Source organism: Piliocolobus tephrosceles, chromosome 4 (assembly GCF_002776525.5).
Source record: "Piliocolobus tephrosceles isolate RC106 chromosome 4, ASM277652v3, whole genome shotgun sequence".
Lineage (NCBI taxonomy): Eukaryota > Metazoa > Chordata > Mammalia > Primates > Cercopithecidae > Piliocolobus > Piliocolobus tephrosceles.
The window spans coordinates 120,598,285-120,622,219 of record NC_045437.1 but is presented as its reverse complement, the minus strand read 5'-3'; the positions used below and the strand labels follow the sequence as shown (position 1 = coordinate 120,622,219).

Sequence of the window (23,935 nt, the reverse complement as noted above, 5' to 3'; positions counted from 1 at the left end):
GTAACATGAGCACCTATCTCAAAGGCTTTCTTTGGAATTAATGTGTGTAAACTGAGATCATATAAATGAAGTGCTCAGAGTAGTGCCTGGTGTGCACTAAGTCCTCCGTATGTGTTAGCTTCTGTTACCGCTATCATCATCATCATTAACATAATTTCTACTAATAGATTATGCCTTGCTCTTTGAATTGCATCTCAACTTGAAGATGTATCTTGGAGAGCTTTACATGTAAGACTGCCTTGTAGTATTCCTCAGTATGATGTATTTAAATATTCCTCTACTGATGGATGGACATTCCCATGCTCTTTTTCGTTGTTGCTGTTGTTGTTGGCTATTTTACTTGTGTGTTTTGGTGTCATTAACATACGGACTCCATTGCCCTGTGCTGATTATCACAAACATCGAGGAGGTGAAAATGAATTAATGAATTTGTCGCAGACTAGGGGTCCTTGAGGTCAGGGGACGTGGGTGTTGAGCAGAAACCTGGCCTGTGGGGAGTGGGTGCTGATGCTGTCTGTGACCTCTGCATGTCTGGGAGTCAGGCCAGCAGGCCTCAGAGGTTCTCAGCCTGCCTCCTCACTCTGGCTAACCCTCCCCAGAACCCAGAGAGCCGGGGCAGGAAAAACAAATCCTCTTAGACATCCCTGTGGGCTGAGCACAGGTTCCCTCTGTCCTTGATTGTCCACTTTCCTCCATGAGGAGGATTTACTTACAGGGGAGTTTTCAGTGCCAAGATGCTTATAAGAAAGCTCTTAAGCTTTTCGATGTGTTTGTTACCTCGTTTCATACCAGGGGTCTCAGAAGGCCCAAGGATGAGGAGCCAGCGTGGGAGTGTGGAAAGCGGAGGAAACGTGGTCATGAAAACAGTGCATTCTCCTTGTTTAGCCAGGAGGAAAATGAAATGTTGCATCTGGTAGACCAAAGACCCCATGTTGGTTTACGATGTGGCGTGACTGGCCAATGACTTTATACCCAGCAAGGGCTGAAAAACAGCTGTCATTAAAGGGACATCTGCCCTTGTTTACCATCTCCATGTCACCTCCCAGGGCCGGGAACCCAAGTTTGTGCTGCTACAAAGGCATGTTGCCGTTGCCATGCATGACGGATGAAGCCCCAAAGGACGCCTTGTCCCTGAGCATTCTGAGATGGAATCTGAGATGAAAGAGGCAGGGCTGAAGAGTCAGAGGGGTGAGGGGGCCCATTTTATAGCCAGACTGACGGGGTATTGGTTCTTAGGGAACACTAGGAAAGGGTATCTGATTGTTTTGTTTCTATATTTTTCATCCAGACTTTCTTCTCCTCCACTTACATCCCCTCTCTTTCTATTCTCCCTTGCCCTTTCTATGGGAACATAATCCTGGCTGGATGACCTATAGGCCATTATTATATTAAATTAGAATTATGTCTTATGGATGAAACATAGGCTGTGTTCTTTAAAGCAAAGCTCTACAGTTTCACTGTGAGATCTTGGAGAAGTCATTTCCCACTTCCAGGTTGTTGTGTCCTCATCTGCAAAATGAGTGGTGCCTACGCAAAGGATCTCAGTGAAGCTTAAATGCTATGTGCATATACAACACGCAGCACAGAGTAGGCACCAAGTGTTCAGCCAGTCACTCGACAAACATTTATTGAGCATCTTCTTTGTGGCAGGCCCTGTTCTGGCTCCTCAGGAAGGAATGGTAGACAGACAATCTCCCTGGCCTCCTGGCACTGCCAATGCAGTGACTCTGTGTCCTCAGTGCTGGCATCAGTAGCTGTTAGAGACCTTCTAGCCAAAGCCCAGAATTTGCCAGGCCGGTGGGCAGAGGCATCTGCAGACTCACATACTGACTCTTTATTTCAGGAGTCTATTTCAGGAGAAACTCTCAAACCATGTTTTTCCTCTGCTCACACACAACAATCATCAACACAGAAGAAGCCTTCTATGGCCAAATGCATGGGAGTTTCTCTCCACTACCAAGCAGTGGCCACCAGTTGGTGTCTTCCAATTCAGTTCCAGCACTATCTACCCAGAGATAGCATCAGATTCCAGGGACTGGGGGCTCATTCCCACAAGACTTCCCCATTGTTCCCCCCACTTACAAGTCCGGGCCCATGGAACTCCTGACCAACTAGCTTCAAGTTGGGGTTCCCAAAACCCCTTCTTTGGGTTTGATTAATTTGCTGGAGTGGCTCACAGAACTCAGGGAAATACTCACTTACATTTACTGGTGTATCGTAAAGGATATTGCAAAGGATACAGACGAAGGGATGCGTGGGGCAAAGTGTGGGGGCTTCAGCCCCCTGTGTAGCACTCCTTCCTCCGGGGTATGGGCAGGACCCACTCTGGAATCAGTCTCTTGATCCACAATCAGAGTCCTGCCTTAGGCAGGTGACAGGAGGACAGGAGAAGGTCAGAGAGACTCTGCTTCCTGAGGCCTAACTCACCCAACATGATAAAAAAGATTGTAACAAGGGCTATGGGAGTTATAAGCCAGGAACCATGGGTGAAAACCTGTCTGTCTGTCTGTCTATCTATCTATCTATCTATCTATCTATCTATCAATCATCTATCTAATCTATCATCTATCTATCATCTATGTATCTATCATTATCTATCTATTATCTATCATCTATCATTATCCATCTATCATCTATCATTATCTGTCTATCTATTTATCTCTCTCTCTCTCTCTCTCTAGCATCTATTTGTCTCTATCTATTCTTTCCCCCACACAGATAGATCACACACATACACACATATATAATCATAACATCACAGTCTCCTATTTCCAGGAGGCATCACCTGGTACTGCACCCTTATTTGTCTGGGGTAGGGTAGAGTGGGTTTCTGTCTGTACCACCTGAACCTCATTCATCTCAGTGGAAACTGAAGGAGATGGATTGAGAGCCTAGGCAACCCCTGCATTTCAGCAAGGAAGGACTTTAAAATGGTGAGTTGCAAGCTCTGATTCTCACCCCTCTAGCACTGGGAACACACATAGTTCACAGATAGGGAGCATCTATATTCACAATGCTCCTAGCTCCTGAAATAGCCCTGCCCTCCCTACTGTGGCAGAAAAACAGTCTTCATCATAGAGTACCAGATGGGGCCAAAGAGAGTGGGTGCCCCCTCTAGGATTTTAGGAGTCTAAGATTTTCTTGTACAAAACATTCCATCCATCATCAGTCCATCCTGCTCTGGGCCTGACGCTGTGCCAGGTTCCAGGAACACAATAGTAAGTTAGACAGATGTGGATACCGTGCCCAGTGTGTTTGAGATAGGTGATTAAATAACAATCGCTTTCAAAATATACTTCTTATTTCTCTCAACTACTCCTACTTTCCAGTTCTTCATCCATATGCTTCTACCAAATTATATGAACACACACATGCACCAGCTGCCTTCCTCTCCTTATAAGTGAAGTGTCTCTGACTTCATAATTCAAACAAACAAACAATGACAACAAATCAGCTGAATTTGACAAGATTTACAAGCGTCCTAATACCTGTTTAAGAAAAATAAGTTGGGCGCAGTGGCTCACGCCTATAATCCCAACACTTTGGAAGGCCCAGGTGGGAGGATTGCTTGAGGTCAGGAGTTTGAGGCCAGCCTGGGCAACATAGCGAGACCCCATCTCTATAAAAAAATTAAAAATTAGCCATGTGTGGTGGTGTGCAGCTGTGGTCCCAGCTACTTGGGAGGCTGAGGTGAGAGGATCACTTAAGCCCAGGAAATTGTGGCTGCAATTAGCTATGAGTGCACCACTGCACTCCAGCCTGGGTGACAGAGTGAGTTCCTATCTCAAAAAGAAAATGATATTAATGCTCTGGATGATTCCAGAATGTGTATAGAACTGGCAGGCCTGGGTCAAAAAGACCAGGAGATGGAACGGAAACTTTGTCTCACCGTCACAACTTGACGTCCAGCCCAATATAGAGGATGCAGTAAGGGCCCCAGAGTTGAACACTCTTGGGTTTGAATGGAGGCTGCAGCACTTCTTGGCTGGGTGACCCTGGGCAAGTTTCTTCTCTTCACACGGCTCAGTTGAACTTGGGAGTTACACTAGCTACCTCGCTGGCTGGCTATGCAGATGGGACGCAATAACAGGTGAAATCACTGCACACAGAACACCGTCTCGGCCCACTCCACTCTTCCTCACTAGGTCCTCTGCCTTCCCATCTCAGCTCCTTGCATCAACCTTCAGCTCTTCAGTAGCTGCACACCTTACCAGCAGCATCACTCCTCATCCCTCCCCACCATCTACATTCAGGGAAGAATACACTCTTTGTGTTTCTATGGAAACACAGCAGGGTTCCATTATAATCACTGGGATTTAGGGAGCTCCCCACTCCCCTCTTGTGACTGCCCCCACTGGTCTTGAACAATTTAAAGGGGATCAAAAGTAACTTTCTTTTCAAGACCAGGCAAATAGCAGAGTATGGAGAAGTGTGTGTGCTTTGGAAGGAAATTTATTAATGCTTTTTAGGCCAAAGCAATTTATTAACATAAAGGAAAATTGCCACTTTTCTTTTTATTCATCCGTTTGACACACTACAGTTTAGTTTGGAAGGGAGGAGAGGGAGTATATTTTGCTTTGGTGGCAGCTGCCTTATAAACGGGGAGGGACAGCGCCCTGTCATCTGCTTTTTGTCTTGAGGCTGGGTAGAAAAGAGAAGATGCGTTTCTGTTTCCTACTTAGCTACTTACACCATGCTCAGCAACCCCTTGCAAAAAGGAGTAAGTTGCCAGCTTGGTGAAAATTGAAGTTAATTCTTAGCAGAGGCTTGTTTGCAGATACTGGAAGACTCTCTGCTTTGGGTTTCAGCTCAAGGATCCAAATAGCACACCAATAACTTTTCTAACCTCACCTCCCTTTCACTGCTTCCACCTACTCTCTGTACCCTCCCATCCTTACCATCTTCCACCATCCGTATTTCACATATGCTCTATATTCCATGCAGGATCATAAGAAGGAAGACAGGTGCAGAGTGCCGAGTTTGCAGAACCCTGGCTTACAGTGGAGGACAAATAGTAGTTAAGAAATTGTTACAATGCAAGATTCTGGACATGAGTCCTTGAGATAGTCCAGAGCATTCAAAGTATGTGAGTTGGTCCTCCTGAGGATGCACGGGACATAGGACCTGTGGTTCAGGGATGCTCAGTTAATTGCCTGAGGAGCCTTAGAGCCCTTCACATCCAAGGAGATGTCTGAACACAGAGCCACACTGCGTTTAGAGAGTGAGCTATGTGTAAATCAGAAATGGTAAGAACTTTCAGGTTTCCCTCTTGGGGGTACCTCACTAATCTAGCTTACAGATCAGTGCTCTCGCCATCATGCTCGCTGAAAAGCAGAAAGATGTTTTTCTAGGTAATTGGAAGCAGCAAGAGCCCCAAGTCATGTCTTGTCTGGAAGAAGGAACAGTGAGTAACAAATAGCAAAAACTAGATAAGCACATGAGCAAACAACAGAGCAAGGTTCTGGATGCAGGATCTTGGCTGGGTAAACTGAAGCTGGGTGAACCAAAAGGAGATAAAAATGGATGTAGAAACAAACAAATAACAGAAGCCTCTTAGTTGTATATACCTTTTGAATTTGCAAAGTATTTTAATCTGTGTTTTTGTTTTACCCTCATCATAGCCCAGGAAGATAGGAAGGTTGTTGCCCATTTAATAGACAAGCAAGTTGGCAAAGGGAAGTCACACTGTAAGTTACAAGCAGAATCTGAACCTGATGTCTTAGTCTGCTTGGGCTGCTATAACAAAATACTGTAGACTGGGTGGCTTATACATAACATACATTTTATTACTCACAGTTCTGGAGGCTGGTAAGTTGAAGATCAAAGTGCTGTTAGTTGGGTGTCTGGTAAGGGCCCTCTTCCTGGTCTATAGACAGCTGTATTCCCTCGCTGTGTCCTTACGTGGCAGAAAGGAGAGAGGGACCTCTCTGAGTTCTCTTTATAAGGGCACTAATCCCATTCATGAGGACTCTAAGTTCATGACCTCATCACCTTCCAAAGCTTCTACCTCCAAATATCATCACATGGGGCAATAGCAATTAATCTGAATTTGCGGGGTGCACAAACATTCAGTCTATTCACCTGGTTTCCTGACACCACCTAGTCCTTTGATTTTTCTGTTTAAAGAAGGATCCAATGTTTTAGCCATGGACCTAACTCTTTCCAGCATTTTATTCTGAGGAGAAGAAACAAAAAGAGAGTACCTGGACCACATTAGATTAGGACACATGGTAATTTAAATGGGCAAAAATAATAAGATAAAAAGAATGATGGTCATTTATAGAATGAAATCTATGTACTAGACACTATGCTACAAGTTTACATTCCTTCTCTCATGAATTCTCAAGTCCCGTGGGATAAATAATATTACCTTCACTTTATAAACGAGAAAACTGAGGCAAAGAGAGGTTAAATATTCTGCCAAGGGCATGCAAATGTAAGTGACAGAGTCAGCATCTGAACCCTGAGAGTCTAGCCCCAAAGCTTATACACTAAGATGTACTGGACCGAAAGAACATAGTAGTCTGTATCTGTATGAAATCCTGATTGCAAAATGTGTAGGGTGGTGGGGGTGGAGATGGTGACCAAGGCCTGGTACTCCTGGATGACCTCACAGTCCCCCGTGGAACCAGACCCAAACTGGGGCTGGAGTGCACAAGGGGCTCTTTATGGACCAGCTGACCAGTTTGCCTTGGAATAGTCTTTCTCAATTTCAGGGCAGCCTTGATAGGGAGGCTGCATACCCAAAAAAGGTGCTCACCTTCTAAGGAGGCAGCGTATTGAAGATAATATCTGGGGTCAGCAATCTTGGGTCTCGTGTAGGCTGCTGAGGTCTCCAGTGAGCCGTTTTGCACCTCCTTCTCAGCAGTGGGTCCTGCTCTTTTATAAAGAGACATGCTGACAAGCCACTGCCGTCAACTATACTCTAAGCGAGTTGGCCGAGAAGTGAATGATTCATGGCATCTCCCTGAAGACAAACCATCTTCCAAATTCCCCTCCACCTCTTCTTCATCTCTTGTTGGAGCATTTCTGTGGTCCCTGTTTCTGCAGAACACAGGTGCACCACTGATTTACTGACCTCCTGCAACTTTCTCTTTTAAAGAATTAGCTGTAAGAATCAATGGATGCAGTGAGGGTAGTTTGGTTCTTGTCCGTTTGGATAAATCATGACACTTAGGAAGGCATCTCTGGGGAAGAATTACAGTCTTGGATCACAGGAACTTTAGTTTGTATGTTTTTCTCTCCCCAGCCTGGAAGGGATGTTGTTCCTGAAACTTTCTCCTAATGACCAGTTTGCTCATTTTTTATAGGGTTTAATTTTGAGCTTCACAACTTGCAGCTATTTCAAATTGGCAAGTCTACCCCTTCTCCTAGGGCATCTATCTGCTGTTGAGTCTTCAGAAAATCACAGGTTCTCTTCTTGGCACATATATAAATGGGATCAAGCTGCAGAAATCTCTGCTGATAGCTATCTCTGAAAGAAATCTGTGTTTTGGGTTCTGTGACTCTGTGCCAGGAAGATCTGCCTGTGAAGTCCTCAGAAAGTGTAGATCATCTCAGAGAAACTTAACACACTTATTCACTGACGATGCAAGGTCACAAGGAAAGAGGGGAAGGGACAGGAAAGTCTCCTGAAAGTAGGACCTAGTTTTGAGCCCTGGCTCCCTTGGATCTTGGACAGATCACTTAACCTCTCTGAGTCTCAGTTTCCTCATCTGTAAAATGGGAATGTTAATCCTATCCACATTTTAGGATTGTTAGGAGTCTGAAATGAAATGATAGACATATAGTCTTGGGCAAAATGCCTAGTGCAGTGGCTGGCTTAACAAATGGTAATGATTATTACACTTACTTGATGGAGAAATAAAGATCAGATCACTCTGTGGTCACCTGTGGCCTCTGTGCCAGCAACCACTCATTTGTTATTCCTCTGAAATATTCACCTTGTGTAATTTTATATTTATGGCATGTATCAGCCTCTTTCGCTATTAATGCATTCAAATAGGTTTCATTTTTTATTGCAGATAAATTGCTGATGCTGTAAATCCTACTTCTTTTCCTTTATACTCTAGGGAGAAAAAGAAAGGGATAATGCCATTCAGGAGAATCAGGGAATAGAGACAAATGTCTTGGGAATCAGCCTGTTGGGACTCAGAGAAATTTTACCTTTTACATTTTACATGTACCCCAAACTTCATGGCTGTTTCCCAAAGAGAGAGTTGAAGCTGTGTTTGCTATTGGTTGTTTTGGGGATGCTCGAGGGTGTTGCCATGACGTCCACGGCCCAGCATTTGAAATCGTGTGGCTCAGTCCATATTGCAATTTGATGAAAGCTGCAAATGCATCTGTGATTACTAGAAAGAACAGTTCTGCTGTGTGCCTTTATCATTGTTTTTTACTGTGGACTTCATTGCTGGCCAGTGGGAGGACTGTGGCTGGAAGACAAGGCTCTCAAGAGTTCACCTGGCTCCACGCTGAGAGAGAGTCATAAGCAGACAAAAAGAAAATACTAAATAATTTAAGTGAAAAGTTGGCTGCTAAACCCATAGGACTGAGTGCATATTGCATTTCTAGAGAAATGCCTTTTTCTCTGGTTAGGTAATAGTTTTAAGTGGCAGGCAAGGCCAGAGCTCAGTGGCCAAATAGCTTACCCAAGAAGGAAACTCCCGGAAGCACTCTCAGACCACCAACCGCGTGACCTCAGGCGGCTCACTCAGCTCTCGGGAGCCACTCCCTCCTCAGTGATGTGGAGCCCTTGCTTTTCTCTTGCCGGGTGCACAGCTGTGAGGCTTTGGCCTGCATTCCAGGGAGCCTCCTTGTCATACTCTGAACATGAAAACTGTGAGGGGGACGTGCTAGGAACGAGAATGCTGGTTGCTAGATACAAAGGGAGGCTCTTGCAGAGAGTCTCCTTTACAAAATCCATAAGTTCTCTCTCTGGTCCAGAAGAATTTATGAGTGGATACATCAATAATGATTAAAAGAAAAAAGTGGCCGGGTGTGGTGGCTCAAGCCTGTAATTCCAAGACTCTGGGAAGCCAAGGTGGGTGGATCACTTGGGGTCAGGGGTGCAAGACCAGCCTGACCAACATGGTGAAACTCTGTCTCTACTAATAATACAAAAATTAGCTGGGTGTAGTGACGGGCACCTATAATCCTAGCTACTCAGGAGGCTGAGGCAGAAAAATCACGTAAACCTGGGAGGCAGAGGTTGCAGTGAGCTGAGATTGTGCCACTGTACTCCAGCCTAGGCGACAGCGAGACTCTGTCTCAAAAACAAAACAAAACAAAACAAAAACCAGTGGTTTGTGGAGTTTGAGAAAATGAGTGGGTGGTGGTGGCAGATTCTGCATGGCATTTAGCTTCATGCATGGTCCTTGGTTCCCAAGCATGAGGTGACCATACCCCTGTCCTGAAGTGGGGATGTAGTGGTAATGGTCAGCACTTGGACACCCACCTTTTATGTGTGTCTGCTGTTCTGCTGTTGACCCTCTAGGACTCACCAGAGGGCAGTTCTTAGCATTTGGTCTCTTGGCCAGAGAGCAGAATTAGGCTTTAATTACTCTCAACCTTTGTTGGAGGAAAAATGTCAGCCTGGATTGCCAATCAGTTTCTGATCTCAGATGAGGCCTGAGGAACTGAGAGAGGTGGGAGGAAGGAAAGGTTACAGCTGAATCCCCTAAGTATTGCATAATGCAAGCCTGGGCCCCAGAGTGGCCTGAGAGGGACTCCTTTTCTCTTCTCATTGGAAACAGGAGGCATCAGAAGATATGCCCGCTCGATGAATAATCCTCTCCTCTCTCTTCTTTTGCTTGCCCTTGCCTCCATTCTCACCTGTACCCAACATATATAATTAGGTCTATATATGATCATCTAACCCTAAAATCAAAGCCAAGCAGAAAGGTAATTCATCTTTCCAAAGATGTATTAAGAACTAAAGCTACTTTCTGGGCTATTTTACAAGCAAGTATTTTTTATCCATGGGCTGGTTGTCACAAAACTTTCTAGTAAATCAACTATCTTCTTTCAAAACCCTGACTTTTTACTTAAAAAAATCCTCAAGCTTTATTTGAACCAGCCTTTCCCAGGGAGCTTGCTGCAACTGTAGATTCCCATCCACCACCCCACACTCTCTGATTCCGTGGCTTTGGGGCTGAAACCCAGCAACCAGTTTCCACAGACACCCAGAGGTTCCGATGCAGATGGTCCATGACCATGCTTTGGAAGCACTGTCTAGGGCCTGCATCTTCAATGCAAACCCTCATGATGCCCTTGGCTGAGTGGAAATCAGTGACGGTCAAACATTCCCCTGAGCCCTAATATCCTTCAGATGAGTCTGGCATCTGGAAGGCAGCATGCTATGGAATCTGGCTTGCTGGAAGACAGAACTGTGTGCTGCTGTGGCGGTTGTAATTACTATTTCCAGAATAATTGTGCAAGTGCCTCACCTCTCTCAGCTTCAAATGCCTAATCTGAATGTTGAGCAAGTGCCTGACCCCCTCCGGAGCATCAGTTCCTTCATCTGTAACATGGGGGCACTTTAATCAATCTCATCGTTGTGAGGATTAAGTGTGAAAACAGAAGGTACTTCAAGTGATCAGTAAATGATGAATCCTCAGTAAGTGGTAGCTCTCTTCTTTCTTTCCCTTAAGTTTCAGCCCCACAGATCTCTTTCGTCAGCTGTTATCATTATAAAAATCATCAGTGAAAGTCAAATAAACTAGCCTCCAATTATGAGGATTTAATCTGAGTGTACTTATTTCCTTTTGTTGAAATTACTACAAATTTAATGGCTTAAAACAACATAGATTTTACTCTTACAGTTCTGGAGGGCAGAAGTCCTCCAGAGCTGTAAATCAGAGCTGTGCTCCTTCTGGAGGCTCTAGGAGAGAACACATCCCTTGCTTTCTCCCACTTTTAGGGGCTGCCATGCCTCTTGGCTTGTGACCACAGCACTCTGCCCTTTGCCTCTGGCATCACATCTCCTTCTCTGACTCTGATCCTCTGGGCTCCCTCTTTCTCTGCGGCCCTTGTGATTACCCTGGGCCCACCGAGACAACCCATCCTGCTGTCCTCCTTTGAAGTAATTTCATCTGCAAAGTCCCTTTTGCCAAATAAGGTCACATGCAGAGGGTCCGTGAGTTAGGATGTGGACACCTTAGGCATTATTGTGCCTGCAAGCCTGGGTTTTGATATTTAGCATTAGACATTTAGCAAGAGAACCTGAAGATCTGATGTTCTGACTCCTTCTGCCAAAGAGATCACTGGGACAGTTCAGACACCAGAGAAAGGAGATATTTTCACCTGGAGTTTTGTGGTTCCCCACAGTCAAACTTTGTTTTCCCACCGCAGCCAGGACAGAAGTCCTGGGCAATAATGTCATATGGCCTGGAAGAACAAGGGTTTCAACGTCCTATGAAAGTGCAGCAAGCTCTCTGAGTCATCAGAGAAAGGGTCTCTCTTGTTGAAAGTGTGTGGCATTCCAGTTATTTTAAAACTGGCAACCCATGGGCTTACATTCAGCTTAAAAAGATCCATTGAGAACCAGCTACATAGAAGCCCTCACTCCTAATAAGAATATTTGCTTAGGCCGGGCGTGGTGGCTCAAGCCTGTAATCCCAGCACTTTGGGAGGCCGAGACAGGTGGATCACGAGGTCAGGAGATCGAGACCATCCTGGCCTACACGGTGAAACCCCGTCTCTACTAAAAAATACAAAAAAAACTAGCCAGGCGAGATGGCGGGCCCCTGTAGTCTCAGCTACTCGGGAGGCTGAGGCAGGAGAATGGCGTGAACCCAGGAGGCGGAGTTTGCAGCGAGCTGAGATCCGGTCACTGTACTCCAACCTGGGCGACAGAGCGAGACTCCGTCTCAAAAAAAAAAAAAAGAATATTTGCTTAATCCTCATTTCCCCACCCAAGGGTGGTGGTGTACACTAATAGTAACAATGACTTTACTTCTGGACAATCTAAGTAGCTGTCTCAAGTCCACTACTGCTTTTCCTTCCTCTCCTAGTTAATAGAGTCATTTCTTTCCTTAATAAGAACCTACTGAGCACAAAGTATGTATGAAACAATGATCCATGACTTTGAGAGACTAGCCATTTGCTGAAGGAAAGAAACTTATAAACACTCTATTACAATGCAGGAGGATCAGTGACCTAGCAGACAAGGGCTCATGGCATGGGGGTCCTTCTGGGGAAGGATTGGATTTTGAGGTTGTCCATATAATTGACATTTAAGCTTCAAGACTAAGAAATATCCACACGAAGCAGGGCAGAAAAGACATCCCAGGAAAGCAAAAGAACTTATGCAAAGGCACTGAGAAATGACAGAACCACCAGCTGAGCACCTAGTTCTGCATGGCTGGAGAGGAGCTACAGACTACCTGAACCAGGACAAGATTGTTTAGCAGGGGAGTGACATGGTCAGATTCTGTTTTTCAGATGCAAGTTAGCAATCTGCATGGAGGATTACTTGAGATAAAGGAAGAGAGACCTGTGTCAAAAAAGTCAATTAGCATTCAAGTGACAAATGACAGCAGCCTTTTTTGAACCTGCGGCAGAGGAATTGGAGTGAAGGGGTTGGAATGAGCAGTTAGAATCAGTAGCTTATTTGGTGTATGAAGAGAAAGTCAAGGGGGACTGTGATATCTTTATGGAGTTGCCTCTTGGTCAATGGTGTTGAACAAAATGAGAAATGTGGGAAGAAAATTAATTTTGTGGTGAAATGGGTGTGTTTGGGGATATGACAAATTTCAGTTGCCTTGGGATATGAAGTGGAAATGTCTGCATGTAGTTGGTTGAAAATTTTAGATGTAAAGATAGATTGACATAGATATCAGATAAAAGGTAGCAGAAAGTGGTGCCACAGAAATAAAGTCCATGAGTGCAGTTGAAGAAGTGGTGGGAAGAGACTAAGGATAAGAAGAGGAGCAGCCAGTCCAGGTGGACCCTGGATGAACAATACCTCTTCTATTTCTCTCACCTCTCTAGCACCTTTTAAATCCTACATGGCCAATCTCTCTCTTCACCCACTGAAAATGGTAAGCTTGCAACTCTGTCTTTCCAATTCCAGAACAGCATGCTTGGATGGTAGATGAAAAGTTTTCTGGGAAAGACCTCTTATTATTTTCCTTTAAAACATATTGGAGACATTTTACAACTTAAACCAAGCAGTTTTTTCCTGGGAGTTATGTCTAGAAAAGAAATGCATGATCTCTGTAGTCAAAGACCTCTAAAGAAGCACTGCTGACTATTTTTAGCATGAGTGTAAAGATGAATGCTGGAGATATGGCTGGAAAAGTAGAGAAGGGGGTGAGGGAAGGAGGAGTAAACGACTTAGAGAGACCTCGTGCCCTTGAGAAGGTGAAAAGGAGCCAATTCTTTAGGGCACCATTTCCCAAACTTCAATCACTCATTCTCCACCTTCATGGTTTCACAAGATTCCCCATACCATCTACACAATTATTCACGTCACTTTTTTTTCTCTAAATCCATTCACTTTTTGAATTTAAAAACATGTTTTATATCAAACAGGCAATATCACTTTTAGAAATGCAGACCTGCATCAATTAGAGAAATATTTAAAAGGCCTAGTTTTAAAAGTTAAAGCCTTCAATAAAAAAAGTAAAAATGATTGTATTCTAGCTAGATAACTATTGCTTGCTCAGGGCTGTGAACCTGAGGCCTGCTCTTTCTTTGCAGAGAAATGTGATAAGCCAGCATTAGGAAGGTTTTAAAGATGTTCTAGTACCAAACTCAGATTTTCCCCTCTAGGTTATTGGAAGGATTGAAATAAATTTGAAAAGAGAACAACTTTCATACTAAGTAATTTAATGTTATTTAATCTTGGCTACTATGGTGGCATTCACTCAACCCTTTGGGTAACTTGTGCTAGGATTAATGCTAAGGAGAAGTGAAGGAAGTGATTGGGGCCAAAACAGGCTGGAATCAGCTTGTGGTTTAGAGCCAATTGCCACTCACTTCCTGTGGAGACTATGGTAGTCAAAACAAAAGGTTCCATTCACCTTGATGTACATAATTCCCTGCAAGCTCCTGAGAGCCATGGATAGAATCTTTAGGCACTGGTGTTGGGACTGTGCTCTTGGTGAGATAGGGTGTATCCAAGTGTTCAATGGTAAGAGGAGAGTCAAGGAGGCTCAGGGAGCAGAGAGAATGAGTTAGATAGAACCAGATGACCCCACATGTCTTGATAAGAGCAGGCAGCATAGCCATAGCCTCCAGCTGCTGGAGCCTCTGGGAAATACCACTTAGGAAACCATATGCATGGCTAACTTAGCAGGAACATCTCCAGAGAAGAAGACCCAGTGAGCAATCCATCATGCGCCTATCTGCTTTATGTACAGTGACATGCACTGAGCACATCCATCACCTGGGAGTGATTGCGGCTTAACAAGACCTGGGATGAGTATTTCATATCACTTATTCATTCGTTTCTAAGATCTGACTTTCCAGAACACAATGCAAGTTTGAAGTCATTTGAATGTTTTCAAAAAAAAAAAAAAATGACAACTCTCATCTTCCCACTGTTGCTACGATGGGGCTGTTGTTCAGATCTCTTTGCTTTCATCAAATTAATTGCCCATTCTCTGCAATGGCTTAGATACAAGGATGTAGATTCTGTCTGGGAGAACAGTCTGGCTTTGAATGGTAATGAGGGATATATGCATACAATTGCTTTTCTTCTGGAAAGGAAGGTGTGCATGAAGGTTTGCTAACCCATCCAGGGGTGTGACTTAATTTAGAATGTTTGCTGGAGATGTTTGAAGTAAGTGCTAGAAAAATGCAAACATTCTCAGACGTGTTGGAAAGTCATAGTTTAGCCAAATATTGTCACTTTTAATTCGGCTTAGAATATCAGAATGTCAGAACTAAAAGGGACTCTTGGGACCGTTTAATTAAAGACCCTCATTTTTCAGATGGGGAAAATGATTTGCCCAAGGCCAGGTCATGAAACTCATAATAGACTTGGAAATCACTACTTGCCCTTTTTACTTATATAGGCTGAATAAAAAATCATTTTAAGGTAGTAGAAAATATATTATCTGGCTCTGGAAGAGAAGAGAGACTATCTAAAATTTAAATGGAGGTTAGTTCAAATTAATTCTTCTTGTTTATGATGAATAGTTTTGTCCTCTCTAGCTGTCTAGACATTTAATAATTTTTGTCCTCCTAATGATTAGAAAATTTGTTCAAATTGGGAGATATAAAAAAAGAAGCAGCAAAAAGAGGGCAATTGATGAAACTTCTACTTAGGCTTTCCAATGCTGCAGGGCTCTTCCAGGACCCTCTCTTTTAAGGGAAGACGTCACATTGAGGTGAAAGGCATTTATCTGTGAGCAGTCCTGCATCTTCTGTTATTTGATTAAAAACAGGTGGCTCCTCTTTATAAGGAGCTGATAGGTTCCATGAAAAGATGCTCAAGGCCCTGTGTAAGTGCAAGCACCTCCTGCCTTCCAGGCACAAGGTCTCTTACTCAATGAAATCTCAGGATTCTGCCAGAGAGAATGAGAAGTTTTAAAAGAAGACATAGGCAACCCAATTAGGCTCCAGTCTGCTCGGGCCCTGAGCTGCCAGTTTTCAACAAAAAGAGAAATGTAATAGAGAAAGCAAAACTGTTCACTTTGGTCAACGAAATTAGATGTCGTCAACGGAAAGTCCTGCTTCTGACCACTTTTCTACTATGCCATGGAAAGTGGTCTTCCAGCTAAGGGGGCATTGACCTTTCTGGTAAAAACAGGTATAAGCCCTTGGATTTGTACAGAGGTTTGCAGTTGCAAAAGACATTCACATATATTATTTCATCTAGTCTTCATGGCAACTCTGAATAGGGATAATCGTTCCCTATGCAGATAAGGAAAGTAAGCCCAGGTTAAGTTAGCTGATGTCAGACTTGGGGATTAAAACACAGATCTTTGACTCTAAGTTTACACTGTATATCATGTTTCCATTTTGTTACTTACAAAAATCTACTGCAGCAAACTTACTCTGTGCTAGAAGGAAATGACATACTTAGAAATGAACATAAAGTTCTTTTCATGGTTCTTGACTGTGCCAAGTAAGTGCTTGGCATGGCATAGCTGCTGTTGAGGAAGAGGCAGTGTGGTGGAATCATTAAAATCACAGGTTTGAGATTTGAAAAATCTGGATGTGAGTCCTGAGTTTGGCCCTTTCTGCTCTCAGAAAATGCTCTATGTGAGTGAGACCGAACGCCTTAACTTCCCTGAGAGTGGAATGAGATGCAAATGTGTGTGCCAAGCTTACCATGATGCCTGCACTTAGTGTTTGATGAGTGTAGGGATGATTACATCAAAAGGGTATGCTCATAGACTTTGCTGTAAGGAAACAAAGCAATCCCTGCCTTGGAACCAGATGTTAACATTTCATAGTTAAATACCTTGTTTTTTTTGGTCTCAGATATTCAAAGGCCTCCTGTTTTTGCCTCTCTTGACTTTCTGCATGTAAAAGTTTGCTAGAGTGTTCAGTGAACCCTATGGCTTTATGGTCTACAGAGAAGACCTTGCTTGTGGCCAGGTACCTGTATATGATGCACGCCGTGTTCTGGCAGGTACTGCAATTGTTGAGATCTTGGCCAGTTCGATAAAAGTTGCGCCTGCAAGACAGAGCATTTGCTGGATAAATCTATGGGCAAAAGTCACATGGGCCACAAACATTCAACCTACTGGTCCCTTAGTCCCTATAGCACAGCATTCACGGTGCTCTTAAGTTGCATGGCCATTATAAATAAGGAAACAAGAAAGTCATGACAATAGGAGCTCACATTTCTAGAAGGCTTCATACATGTTTAAAGACTTCCCAAGCTGAGAGTTTTTTCATGCTGACAACAATCCTGTGAGATGAGGGATTCTGCAGGTGAATGGAAGGGAGGTTATTAAAACTCCTGACCTCTTAGTTCAGTACGTTTCACCCTGCATATCACAGTGTTTCTCTCTTGTATGGCAGTGCTGATTCTGATTCATACAGCAAACGCCAGTTAATGACTTCTCTCTCCTACCCTTTTTGATGAGCTTTCACCATTGCTTCTTCTCTGTCTTTAGAGAGCACTTTCTGGAAGGACGAGCATTTCACATCTAAACAAATAACTGCCTTTTCCTCCTATACTGGTGCTGAGTCACCCAGGAAAGCATTTTGTTACTTTTTTCTCTTGGCAGAAAATGAATTGTGCAAAATGAACTGTGATCTCATTTCAGTTCCAATTAGTTGGTCATTGATGGACCAGCCCAAGTCATCAAAGTAGTCAGTACAGGGGAAGGTCAATAGTAAGGTGAGTGGCCACCTCAAGTCCTTTGTCACAATGACACGAAGAACGGAAATACTGTACAAATGCAGTAACTTGCTAAGAGGAGGGGGATGGGGAAGTGCCTTCCTGCTATCGTTTTCCCCCATCATATATCAACGGAACCCTCATCTTCATAAAAATCATTTTTGATCCTATTGCTTCATGGCTGCCTTTTCCCATTCTGTTAACACCTGAAAACGAAAACAAACAGCAATAGAAATCCACAAAAATCCACCAAAGCCTAGAACTAAATGAAATTCCATTAGAGAAAAGGGAGGTCTGTGGTCACGATTTGGAGAAACAACAGTACTTCAAACATTTTGGAGACATTTTTACTAAAAGAAACCAAAGCTATCTCTGCCCCTGTGTTGGCAAATGACTTCACCCAGTCATTTTTAATATGAAAAAAAAATCTCCTTACCCTTCAGTGAGAGCTCGAGCTTTCTCCAAGTCTTGAATTACATTCAAAAGGACTTTAATTTTCTCTTGGTTCGAGTGCAGAGATTCCTCCACGGATTGCAGTCGGCCTTGGAGGTCACAGAGTTCACCCCGTGCCAGGTGAATTTGATTAATGTCACTAATCTCTCTGTTGCTCTGAAGTTTGGTCTCACTCTTTGGAAGAGAGGATGGGAGGTGATCACTTCCTGGACAATTTGGAAACTCCAGGGTGTCTGACTCAGTGGGGTTGTTTGCCGTCTGCTCCTGACACCCAGGGGCAGATTTCGATGCACTGTTAATTTTGAGTGACACCAGATTCTGGTGATTGTTACTTGAGGAAGGACAGTCTGAGGCTCTTCCTGGGTAGGCTAGCTGGCTGTGGGAGCCTGATGAGGGGGAACTGTGAGTCCGTGGAGGTGAAGGAACACACGTTTCCTTTGACTGAGATGACAGTGGGCCAAAGTCTTTGTCATCCGAGTTGTCTTTGGGCAAAAGCAATTCAGGTTTAAGTTTCTCTGTGCCTGGTGTGTGGCTGGCAACGCTGGTGGCATTTAAGCAGGAGGTGGATTTTTCTGAATCTGGTAGAGTCATCCTTCTCCTATCACCTGGACATGTGTCATCCAAAGGGTGTATGGAGTTACTTACTTCAGCTGGCCTGTCTGGGCTGAGAGCAGACTCTCTAGCTTCCCAGGAAGGACTGTGATAAATATCATCTGGAACCTGAATGGCAGCTGTGGCTTTCTCTAAGGAACTCCAAGTTCCTGCTTCCAAGCATATGCTAACAGGACCATTGCTTTGTACCTTGGGGACCCTCGGGAGGAATGTATGGGACACCTTGACCCTTCGAGGCCCATCCTCAAGATGCTGAGCCAACCTTAAGTAGGCAAGGTCAGAAGATACAATGTCCTGTTCAGAGAGGTTGCCGTTGACCTGGATGGCACTTTGGGATGCTGTTGGCATTTCCACCAGGGACTTGCTGGCTGTGAGTTTCTTCCTTTTGAAAACTGGGAAATGCTTCCTGAGACTGGGGGAAGTTTGGATCGCAATGTTGCGAAAACCCCCTGCCTTCTGGGACCTGGGGAAGGAGAGCGAGTAGGTGGGGGGATGATGGTGCCTGGTTGCTTGAGTTTTCCCCATCACAGCCAGGTCTTCTGGAGTTTGGACATCAACCTCAGCTAGGCCAGCTGGATTCTTAGTGGTCCCATCTTCCTTGAATCTCACCTGCTGGGATTTGCTCCTGCGGTGGTGAGGTTGTTTCACAAACTCTACTGATTCTAGACTGTTACGCTTTAGAAGCACAGGTCTCACTTTCATATTTTGCTGGGCCATTGAGCCTCAGTGGGAAGGATCAGGACCATACACTTCTCCTAGGCACATCTCCCCTTAGGTCTTTGGAGCAGTATCTAATGATGGTATTTCAAACATAGAGAACTGCTGGCCAGGATGGAGTTGTCCTCTCCTCTTAGTATGGGAAATCCTGTTGGCCATTCCCAGCCTCTAGAGTCTACGTAGGAACTAGCTGTAATGCTTTCCCCACAGTTATAATATTAATTCATTGTAGTCATAATTGCTCCTTGAAAAAACAAATGAGTTAGGCTAACTATTAAACATCTGATCTACCAAGAGAGCTGGTAGGCTGTTTATCAAGGGAGGCTGGCACGCAGTTCTGATCTTGGAAGAAGCTGGCTGTCTTGAACAAAAAGACAACAAAAGTACCATTTAGGGGGTAGTGCCAGACTCCCAGTGAGTGAATTCCAAAAGAAACCTGCTACATCTAGAACATACGGCTTTTTCCCCGTCCCCCAGAGCATTAATGTCCAGTGTGAAACTGCAGGAAACTTAAATGCATCTTCTTTTCATAGCAGGTAAAAAGGTGGAGAAATAAATGACCTGGGGGTTTGCTACTTTGATGATACATGATGCACCCAAGGGAACACTCCTATTTATGTCAATCACAAATTCCTCCTTTGGGGCCATTGTTTTCTTTCATGTTGTCTCTCTTTTCTTCAGTGAGGGAAACTTATCTTCCTAAATAGCCTCACAAAACCCAGTGGGGTATGACCAGGACAGGATTGAGGAATCATAGGGGATTCAGTGGGCAGAGTCCCTGTTGTGGTATCTTGGCCGAAGTTCACATGTGAGCACGGTGAGCTATGTCTGCAGCCTCCAGGATGACATATGTTTGCTTGGCCTCAGGGGCTGAGGTCTGAGACCAGCTGGGGTCTGAGATCTGCAAGCAGGCGAGGAGCACCTGAAAGGGAAGAGACAACAGTCGCCACTGAGAACGCAGTTTCTGTGGACCTGGATTTCTCTTCCAATTCTAATTTCCTAGCTGAGTATTTTGAGTGGAGGGTCTAGGAGTAAGTCAACCATGTGACCTTTCTCTCGGTTCTCTTTGTGAGCCAGGCACTTTGTGGGTGCAGGGCCTTGGAACAAAATGCCTGTCTGCCTGGACCCTTTTCTCTCTACACTTCCGCACATCACCCAGCCAACTCCTATTCATCAGTTGGGAGTCCCAGCAATTTCTCAGGGAGCCTTTACAATGACCCCCCCTTACTCACACACCCAGTGCCAAGACCACATCAAGACCCATTGTATGTCCTTGTCACATTTTTCACAATACAAATTGTAGCTGTTATTAAATAAGCATTTGTATATGTATTTATTTAGTGTGCATCTCCTCCACTACCCTGTAGGCTCCAGGAGGGCAGAGACTGGAACCATCTCATTCACTGCTTGAGCATTCCCAGCCCTTTTTCTGGCTCACTATAGGTGCTTAAGGAGAATTTGTTGAAAAAGTGGATGGTTGGATGAAGGGCAGGTCCTTCTGAAGTAAAAGAGAGCCTGAGCATGAAGAGGAGTGAAGGTCCTAGAGTATCCTGCTAGGGAAACAGGATCTGTGAACTCGTTCTGCTGTGACTGCAACATTTATTTAAGGACAAAATTCTCCCCTGATATCTTCATTTCTTATTGCTTTCCAGGAGATAAATGTGCATGAACTTCTTTGAGGAACAGCTACCTCATAATAATAATAGCCACCATTTATTGAACACCTACTTTTACCATGCTGAGGACTTTACTTGCATTAATTAAAACAACTCATATTTACTCAATACTAACTAATGTGACAGATGCTGTTCTAAGCACTTTCCAAGCCATAACTCATTCATTAATCACAAATGACTCTATAAGGGTAGATAATATTTTTGTCCCCATTTACAGTTGAATAAACTGAGGCCCAGAAAGGTTAAGTAACTTGCCTAAACATATCCTACTCCCTTTCCAATATTGCATTATCTCATTTAATCCTTACAAAAAATCCATGAGGTGCCATTTTCCCCCTTAGACTTATGGGGAAATTGAAGCTCAGTAGAGGAGCTAGAGTTTGAACCTAGATGTCTGTCATTCCAAAGTCCACATTCTTAATCATGAAGTTATGACTCTGCCCTTTTGGGATCTGCATATGTTGCCAGTTGCTAAGAACAAGGGTAAAAGACCCTTGTAGATCTGGAAAGATGCAGGGAACTGTCCCTTGGCCTTGCCATGGCAAAGCAAACCAGAGGGTTTGCTGCAAGTCAGAGGGATTACAATGGCACTGACATGAGGAGAGTTCTAAGCCTGTCCGGGTTGACCAAGGGATTTTAAAAGAAAATAAAAGTAATAAAATAGCCCACAAGTATTTGGCTGGCTCTGAGAAAGTAGTCTGTCTTAGAGCCCAGCTGTATTGGTCTGGTCCCATGCTGCTAATAAAGACATACCCGAGACTGGGTAATTTATAAAGAAAAAGAAGTTTAATGGACTCCCAGTTCCATATGGCTGGGGAGGCCTCACAATCATGGTGGAAGGCAAAGGAGGAGCAAAGTCATGTCTTACGTGGTGGCGGCAGGCAAGAGAGAGGCCATGTGCAGGGGAACTCCCCTTTATGAAACCATCATATCTTGTGAGACTTATTCACTATCATGAGAAAGACCCACCCTCATGATTCAATTACCTCCCACCAGGTCCCTCCTACTACATGTGGGAATTATGGTAGCTACAATTAGAGATTTGGGTGGGGACACAGCCAAACCTTATTGCTAGCCAGCCTTATCATACAGATAAAAACCTTGGCTCCATAAACGGAGACTATTACTAACATTTTCCATCACACCATTTGGGGTGTTCATTGTGAGTGCAGCCTAAACTTTGTCTATCAGACTTCTGCTTTCCCCAAGAATTGCTAGATAATGCTCATAGGAACTTTGGCTCTTCCTGATCCTAGATGCCTTGAGAGGGTCCAACTAACCCAGCAGTGCTGGGAGAGTGTGTGGCACATCCTGGAAGATACTTGGATTCATCTAAAATGCTAATGAGTTGTCACCTTGTCATCAACCTTTTCTACTAACTACTGCTAACATTCTGAGTGTACCTTAGAACCTGATTCAAACCCTGCCCCTTACTGGCTGAAGGACTTGGTGTGTTTTTCATCTGTAAAGTGGGGATGACATAGTGTAGACACAGACTCATGAGTCTGATGTGAAGTCAGTGAGACAATGTATGCAAAGCTCTCAGCCCAGAGCCTGGCACACGTTAGGCAATCAGTGTGTGTTTTCTACCATTGCTGTTATCACTATTGCAATCACCTGCAGCCAGGGCTTCTTGCTGTGAATGCCAGGATGTGTGTGGATGTGCTGTATCTGGGGAGAGGTACGATAACTTTCAGCAAAGCTCATGGAGCTCTGTGAGCCCCAGTGGTGGATGAACCACCATCTGTAGCTTTTCCAGAGCAGGTAGAACCATCGTGGGACAGAATAAACAGAGTTTCATGAGCAGGTGGTTCCTCATTTGCCTTGCCTGTTTGAAGAGCAGGGTTGGCTTCTAAGAGTGGCATTGTCACCTACCTCTCTGAGGAGATGAACCTACTGATCCCGAGTTGCTTTACACAAAAATTCCAAACAACACAACTTTTAAAATTGGTCCTATGTTTCAATGACTTTGTATAGGACTTTTAGGTCTGGGAGAATCCAGTAGACAGTTTCCTCAGTCCATGACTAAATCCTTTCTGCATCTTCCTCCTCAAATAATAATTAAGCCTGCGTGGATGCCTGTGATGATGGGGAGCTCAGTACCCAATTCCCTAGTTCATAATAGTTATTTTCATTAATAATAGCAAATATGTATTAAAAGCTCACTGTTAAATGCTATGTTAGCACCTGGCATTTAATCCTCAAAATGACCTTCTGTATATTATCTCCATTTTGCAGAGTAAGCAGTTGAAATTTGTGAGATGATCACATGCTTGAAAACACACAGTTTATATTCGTCATCTTTGTACTGCAGAGCCTAGATATTTATATGTGTACTTTTGTGGGTTTCCTTGACTAATTATTTTTTGCCTTCTTCTTAACTGCTTATTAGCACTTCATTCTGGGAATGATAACTCATACAGGCTACGATTGTCTGAGGCTGGTTTTCATAAGAGCTAATGTCTAGTGCATTGATTATGTGCCAGGCATTGTGATTGGTATGTCTCATTTACTCTCTTCCTTAATCCTATGACACTCTTAGAGGCAGGTGCGATCAGTTCCCCGTTTTATAAATGAGGAAACTGAGGCACAGAAGATGAAGATATTTGTACCAAGTTGTTCACACTGATAAGTGATGGAGCTGTCATTTGGACCCACAGACTGACCCTGAAGAACAGGCTTCTCACCGTTGGGCCTTCTTGCCTTCTTCAGGACTGGAAAGATTAATATTTTTGTGCAAGGCTAGCAAGCAGGTTTCAAACTCCCTCCACATTTTCATTCTGAAAGTCAGTCATTATTCTGGTGTTAGCCCTGTCTTTTCTCCAGGAAGTTTATGTATCCTTTAGATGTTTTCTTTTAATCTTTAAAAGCAGTTGGTTTTCTGCTTATAAACATATTATTTGTTCATTGTAAAAATTCAAATAATACAAATAAACAACAAAAGGAAGAAAAAAATCACCTGAAACTTACCACCCAGAAAGAGCCACAATACACCAACAATTTGGTGACATTCATTCTAGCCATCTCCCTGTGCAATGCTTGCACAGAAATTGCATACACAGACAAGCTTATGGACAGAAAGCCTTTTGTTCACTGAACAACCTGTAGAAAGTTACACATTATGGCATACAGATCACAGTGTCCTTTTAAGTAGGCTAACATGAATTTGTCT

General features: G+C 43.8%; 2 protein-coding genes across 7 annotated transcripts in view; one reads left to right on the top strand and one right to left on the bottom strand.

Moving 5' to 3' along the window:
* Positions 1-23,935, top strand: part of DOCK2 (dedicator of cytokinesis 2) — a 433,784-nt gene that overhangs the window by 217,226 nt on the left and 192,623 nt on the right. The gene's annotated exons all lie outside the window — the stretch shown is intronic.
* The window catches only part of INSYN2B (inhibitory synaptic factor family member 2B), a 118,718-nt gene that overhangs the window by 2,938 nt on the left and 91,845 nt on the right, over positions 1-23,935 (bottom strand). For both annotated transcript variants that reach the window (XM_023218918.2, XM_023218919.2), the window contains exons 2-3: positions 17,742-20,009; positions 16,559-16,633 (exon numbers count right to left, since the gene is read on the bottom strand). In XM_023218918.2, the coding sequence (XP_023074686.1) occupies positions 16,559-16,633; positions 17,742-19,087 (1,421 nt within the window). In that variant the 5' untranslated portion in view covers positions 19,088-20,009. The remainder of the gene's footprint in view (positions 1-16,558; positions 16,634-17,741; positions 20,010-23,935) is intronic.